General features: G+C 44.4%; 1 protein-coding gene across 2 annotated transcripts in view; it reads left to right on the plus strand.

The window, feature by feature from the left end:
- Nucleotides 1–6,510, plus strand: part of LOC106568437 (E3 ubiquitin-protein ligase UHRF2) — a 48,833-nt gene extending 42,323 nt beyond the window's left edge. For both annotated transcript variants that reach the window (XM_014138767.2, XM_014138765.2), the window contains exons 9-16: nucleotides 288–392; nucleotides 1,625–1,731; nucleotides 1,945–2,107; nucleotides 2,744–2,881; nucleotides 3,257–3,476; nucleotides 3,756–3,901; nucleotides 4,166–4,264; nucleotides 4,548–6,510. In XM_014138767.2, the coding sequence (XP_013994242.2) occupies nucleotides 288–392; nucleotides 1,625–1,731; nucleotides 1,945–2,107; nucleotides 2,744–2,881; nucleotides 3,257–3,476; nucleotides 3,756–3,901; nucleotides 4,166–4,264; nucleotides 4,548–4,694 (1,125 nt within the window). In that variant the 3' untranslated portion in view covers nucleotides 4,695–6,510. The remainder of the gene's footprint in view (nucleotides 1–287; nucleotides 393–1,624; nucleotides 1,732–1,944; nucleotides 2,108–2,743; nucleotides 2,882–3,256; nucleotides 3,477–3,755; nucleotides 3,902–4,165; nucleotides 4,265–4,547) is intronic.
- Nucleotides 6,511–6,970: the final 460 nt, after the last annotated feature.

The raw sequence follows: 6,970 nt of genomic DNA on the forward strand, positions 1-6,970 counted from the left end.
ATACAATTGGGGTGATGCAGGTTTGGTGATTTCTCAGAAACTCTGAGAGAACAGAGAAAATGTAATATTTTCTAATCATGAAGATGTTGACTCTGGAAAATATAGTTGTTTTCAGTTAACTTTACAGGTTCATAGTTATCTAATATTCTGACACTAAGGATTTGTTTACATAGTCAGTATCACACCATCGTTCCTCCCCCTCTCTCTCTCCCCCATATCACCCATCCTGACTCTCCCCCACTCCTGTTCACTCCCTCTGTCTATCTTCTCCCTTCCTGTGTTCCAAGGTGAGTGAGGCGGGAGTGCACAGGCCCCACGTGGGAGGTATCCACGGCCGCAGTAACGATGGCTCCTATTCGCTGGTGCTGGCTGGGGGCTTCGAAGATGAAGTGGTGGGTGTCTTTCTTTTTTATGTCTGTCGTTGTGTTTGAGCTAAGCAATCTAGGAGTGTATGAGAAAAAACAGGTGGAGGGAGATCTCTCTCTTTCTCCCTGTTTTCCCTCCTCTTGCCTCCTCTGTCTGGCAGTCCCTCTGTCCCATGCTGTTTGCTCTGGCCCTTTTAGCGTGGTAGACACTGGGGGAGGATGGTAGTCTACCCATCCATCTGGTTCTCACACCGCTGTCTCTCTTTCTCCCACTCCTTCTCTCCCTCTTAACGCGTTTTAACTTTCTTAAAGGATGGTCACTGTACAGCATAGCTCTGGAGAATGCATTAACAGCACTATGATGAATGTTTTCACATTAGTTATGTTTCCATCCAATTGGTGACAGATTTTCATACGAATATTCTAAAATCAGTGAGTAATGACATAGTGCACACAAAATGTACTTTTTCGCTTAAGTTTTCATGTACCAAATAAAAGTCGAAAGTTCCATCACATTTTCAACTCTACCAATAGTTTCTCACAAAAACGGTTGCGCTAAATAGTAAATGTGTCTACTCTGGTCTTGGCAGTCTATAGCCAACAGCTAGCAGGTACAGTGTGGGTAGACTGTTCGGGTAAACTAGTCTACATGAGAATATTTTTATTTGTCAAAGACAGTCGAGTCGATTATCATGTCAGCAGAATAGGAGCATCAAGATCACTACCGTTCACTTTCTCCACCCTGTGAAGTTCATCGTGGGTTATTTCATCTGTCGCCCAATCAAACGCATGGTTTCACTAGTCTCAGTGGGAGGACCGTACACCATGTCAGCGCGTTACTACCATATGATGGTTATTATATCAACATTTGCAGATGAAAGGCGTTTCCAACGCCAATTCTCGCAATTCATTTTAGACACAAACATCCTACCAAGTCATATATAACATTTTACCAAAACTTCCTGTTTCCATCACAACTGTCATGATATGACTTTACTTGCATGAAAACGTGGTTTCTGATTTTGTTTGGAGGATGGATTTAGCTATTTTGACTGGATTTCGAATTGTAACTATGTTGATTTAGCTGTGCGCTTTGGGCTGTCATAAGAGATTTCCACTTACTCCGCAAACAAATACAAGGATGGCTAGTATGTGCAGAGACAGTATTTTTAAGAGGTGTGTGTGTGTGTGTGTGTGTGTGTGTGTGTGTGTGTGTGTGTGTGTCTTTTTAACCCTATGACCTCTACGTTACCCCTCAGGACAGGGGAGATGAGTTCACCTACACAGGCAGTGGGGGTCGCGACCTTTCAGGGAACAAGCGCATCGGGGAGCATTCCTTTGACCAGACCCTGACCCACTATAACAGGTACAGTAAACAAAGTACTGTACCACCTGGCCTGTTTCTCTCCCTGACGTTTCAAATGGATACCTTTTTTCCACTATCAGACCTTTTTTTTTTTGGTCGTCCCACATCAAAAACATCAACGCACAATTATAACACAGATCAATTATTTAACTGGTTTCAGGAACAATCCACTAGTTCTAGTCATCACGTGACCTTTAACCCTTGACCTCTCAGGGCCCTGGCGCTGAACTGTGACGCCCCCATCAACGACAAGGATGGGGCGGAATCGAGGAACTGGCGTGCGGGGAAGCCGGTGAGGGTGGTGCGGAGCTCCAAGGGCCGACGCATCAGCAAGTACGCTCCGGAGGAGGGCAACCGATACGATGGCATCTACAAGGTTCACTCCTTTAATCTTTATTTAACCTTTATTTAACTAGGCAAGTCAGTTAACAACATATTCTTATTTACAATGACGGCCTACCCCAGCCAAACCATAACCCGGACGATGCTGAGCAAATTGTGCGCCGCCCTATGGGACTCCCAATCATAGCTAGGGCACTAACAACCCCCTCTCAGGAACATGGACTGGATCAGGTCCTCTCTTAGTCCCTTGTGAAAAATAAAAAATGAATTACAAATGTAATACAAACCGAGTGAAAATAAATGGGGTGCCGATATCAGAGGGGTTGATCCTCATTATGAGTCATGCCTTTTGAGCACCATGTTGATTTCCCCAGATAGACCAGACCAGCACGGTAATCACAACCCACGTAGTTTCAGGGATGTTGCTTCTCAAACAAGACAAGATGAGGAAATACATGTTATTTTTGAGATGAATCCCTGATTACCACAAACAACAAATCTAATCACATTTTTAGTGCTGTTCCTGTCTCACCATAAAACTCCAGTTAGTTAAACAGCATCAACATCAATGGGGCACTACGTACCCATACAGTTCTAATGACTAGAACGGGCATTCACATTGTAGTCTGTTCTGTGGATGGTCAGTCATTCTATTTCTAATGTGTCTCAGGTGGTGAAGTACTGGCCAGAGAAAGGAAAGTGTGGTTTCCTGGTGTGGAGGTACTTGCTGCGAAGGGATGACCTGGAGCCTGCTCCCTGGACACCTGAGGGGCTGGCGCGTATCCAGACACTGGGCCTGGCTGTGCAGGTGAGGGGTTTACGGTGCTGTTTTCTAGGACATTATGACTGCTGTTGTCTCTTATGTCTTCATTTCTCAATTGAATGTAAAACCGAGCAGCCTCTCCATTGTGTGTAGTTCTGTGTCCTTTGTTAAAGTTGATATTTTTGTCTGTCTGACTGTTTTCGTGTACGTTTAGTACAGTATCCTCTTGGCTATCATTGTGCATTATGAGTTGGTTATAATGCATTGTAATACTTACCGATGTTTTCATTTTCCTGTCTCTGTGTCTCTACTCTACAGTATCCCCCTGGTCGCCATTTTGTTTTCATCGGTCTCTCTTTGTCTCTACAGTATCCCCCTGGTCGCCATTTTGTTTTCATCGGTCTCTCTTTGTCTCTACAGTATCCTCCAGGCTACGTGGAGGCCATGGCCAACAAGACCAAGAAGGAGGCTAATGCTCGGCCAGGGTCCACCAGGAGCAAGAAGCACCCTGGACGGGGCCGGCCACGGCTACAACCTCTGAAGAAGGAGAAGAAGGTGAAGGAGGAGGAGGAAGAAGATGAGGAAGAGAAGCCCATGGAGGGTACAGACCAGTCACAGAGTAACGGCAGTCAGGAGACAGGTACCTGTTAAGACACCGCTAGAGATATAGGCCAGAGACTGAAGAGAGATGTTTGTTTTTTACCTTTGTGTGTACAGTTTATATCTGGTGCACTGCTATGTATGCATGGGCGGAATTGCCACTAGGGAAAGGGGGGACATTTCCAATAGATATAAAACTAGATATGCCAAGGCATTTCGGGGGTGTTTTAAAGGTGTCAAATAAAATGTTCCCCATATTTGAATAGAAACGATATGTGTCCATGCATCCGTAAACAATGTGTGTTGGTATGCGTCTCAGAGATGGAATCCACGGAGCCCCGAGCCAAGCGTCAGAAGATGGAGGAGTCGTTCCAGCTGACAGAGCAGCAGCAAAGCCTCATAAAGGAAGACCAGCCCAACAGAAAGAACTGGGACGAGGCCATGGGACACCTCAAGGAGGGGCCGGTACGTAAAGGTCACAATGCGACATGCCATGACGCAACAAGGCACAGTACAGCAGACGCCATGGCAACAGCACAAACGGCATCTAAACGAACATAACAGCAGCTCACAACTCCGTCCCCTTAATGAATTATATACAACCAATATTACACCGACACACAGTTCTGATTTAAGACTAATATTACTGGAACAACTATTATGATGAATGTGAAGCTGCGGTTTCCATGGTGACATCTGTACCTGTACTTCCTGTCTCTGTGTCTTTAGAACTTCCTGAGGAAGGTGGAACAGACGTTTATGTGTGTCTGCTGCCAGGAGCTGGCCTACCAGCCCATCACCACCGTCTGTACACACAACGTGTGCAAGGTTGGTGTCCACAAACTGTTTGTGTGTGTGTGTGTGTGTGTGTGTGTGTGTGTGTGTGTGTGTGTGTGTGTGTGTGTGTGTGTGTGTCGGTTCAAGGTTTCAACTGAATCTGCTGTTTTAAATGTAGTGATTATTGTCCGATTGTGGTTTTATGATTTCATACACATGAAGGTACAGGTGTAGAATTAGAAATGACCATATGGCACTGTACAGTTAAGGAGTTGTCGTTCTTTGACTTCTGACTGACCTGTGGCATTCTCGGTCTGTTCCTGGTCTACCTTAGACCTGTCTCCAGCGGTCGTTCCGTGCTGAGGTGTATACCTGCCCTGCCTGTCGCCACGACCTGGGGAAGGATTACGTCATGGTCCTAAACAAGACTCTACAGCTGCTCCTGGACCAGTTCTTTCCTGGCTATAGCAAGGGCCGATGAGGACAAGACACCTGCACTTACCCAAACAGTTACACACAAACCCGTGATGCATACAAACAAACATAGGCATTACACACTTATTCATACATTGGTACATAGTATACACACACCCTCCATCTCCTAGGCAGCAGGGACTGACCCCACCTGTTGGACTTGGACTGTCCCCATTTACGTCACCAGCCTGAAGTCATCCGAGCCCCAGGAGAGCCTGGAGCCCCATGCCCCTACACCCCCCCCCCCTAGCCTTCCACGTCCACAGAACTCATCAGTTCATCGCCATCTACCTGTCCATGTGAGGAACAGCCAGAGAGGATGCTAATGCTAACCATAGCCATGTAGAGAATATGTCTCTGATGCTAACGCTACTTAGCCTCCAATGGGAGGGTGCTTGAGGTCAGCAGCACCTACAAGGGTCAGGGATTACCACCTAGGAGAGGGGGTTGATGGGAAATGTAGTGTACAATGTTAAAGGTTATTTCTTTATTACTGGTCCATTTGAACTTTAGACTCAAATGGCTTCATTCTTTTAAAGGCCCTGTGCAGTCAAAAACTAGATTCTTGTTTTATATATATTTCCACACGGAGGTTGTAATAATACTGTGAAATTTATGATAATGCCCTTTTAATGTAAGAGCTGTTTGAAAAGACTGCCTGACATTTCAGCCTGTTTTGGTGGAATGGAGTTTGGCCTTCCACGGGGACATCACCATGTGGTAAATTAGTTAATAGACCAATAAGAAAGAGTTCCAAACCTCTCTGCCAATAACAGCAAATGCTTAGTTTTCCCTTCTGCACTCAAACCACTCCCAGACAGTCCTAGCAAAGTTCTTGCTTGAGAAATTGCAATTTCTCAAGCACGCTATATAAGGAGCTATTTTTGATCATTTTTATTGAAAACGATCACAGTAACGTACTTTGTTGTAGCCTTGTACGAACCACCCTGGTCTCGCGAGTTCACATTCTGTTTCCCTACACAGATATCCAGGATGGTTTGTACGAGGCTAGCTTAATTGTTTCCTAGAAATGATTTGAATATTGAGATTAAAAAATGGCTGCATTGGACCTTTAAGGATGTGTGCCTGTTCCTCCCTTTCTCCTCTGTTCCTTGTCTGTCTGTTCTTGTGGTGATGTCTTTTTTCTTTCAAATATTTCAGGATTTTTTTAAAGACATGCAAAATGTTTTAAATAATGCTATGGTCTCTAAAGCAGCAAACTGTGATGTTTATTACTTCCTTCCTACCTACTGCTCAAAGTGCTTATATACAAAACAGAAATGTTCTTCTGCATTGACTGGCAAGCTAATTGTGTTCTTCTCCTGTCCCTAGGGTTGCAAGATTCCGGTAACTTTCCAAAATTCCCAGGTTTTCCAGAAATCCTGGTTGAAAGATTCACGGAATCAGGGGGGACTAAGCAGGAAATCCAGGACTCCTTCGACAGGGATTTCTAGAAAACATTTGAGAAAGTTTTGCAACCCTACCTGCCCCCCAGTCTTGTACCGACCCCTACCGTACTAACAGTTCTCTAGTCAAGTGGACGCTTCGCTTCAGCATTAATGTTCTCTGTTTTTATTGTACTTGTTTAAAAGAAAAAAAGTGATGTCTATAATTTCCTATACTACTACAACGTATGCCATTTTTCTATAATTTTATTTGCCTATTCTATTTTAATCTGTAGTTATTTTTGTGGCAACCTTTACCTGCTGCTGTGTCAGCCTGAATGAAGAGTTTCATTGCTTCATATTGTGATCTGAAATTTTATACATGGTATAATAATACTTGATATGTACCTAATTAAATATTTTGATTCCAGAAAACAACAACTTGCCTGTTTAGTTTCCTTCACATTAGAGGAGGCTAGTGGACTTAGCCTGGTCCCAGTTCTGTTTTGTGCTGTAGATCAGTGTTTCCCAACTCCAGTCCTCCCAAACAGCACACATTGTTGTAGCTCTGGACAAGCACACTTGATTCAACTGATCAACTAATTATCAAGCCCTCAATGAGCTGAATCAAGTGAGTTTGTCTGGGGCTACTACAACAATGTCTTCTGTTGGGTATCCTGGAGGACTGGAGTTGGGTAAACACTGGTGTAGACAACGATCAAAGGAGTTGGCCAGGAGGTACAAACAGATCTGAGACCAGACTTCCCCTGGCCTCACCTGAAACATTGGTTTCAGACTCAATATGGGCCTCAGTATGGGCCACCCTGTTTGATATAAGACCCAAGCAAAATGCCAGTGTAAAGAGGTCAATTTATGGACTATAAAGATCCCTGTCTCT

The sequence above is a fragment of the Salmo salar genome, chromosome ssa13, assembly GCF_905237065.1.
Source record: "Salmo salar chromosome ssa13, Ssal_v3.1, whole genome shotgun sequence".
NCBI classification, from domain to species: domain Eukaryota; kingdom Metazoa; phylum Chordata; class Actinopteri; order Salmoniformes; family Salmonidae; genus Salmo; species Salmo salar.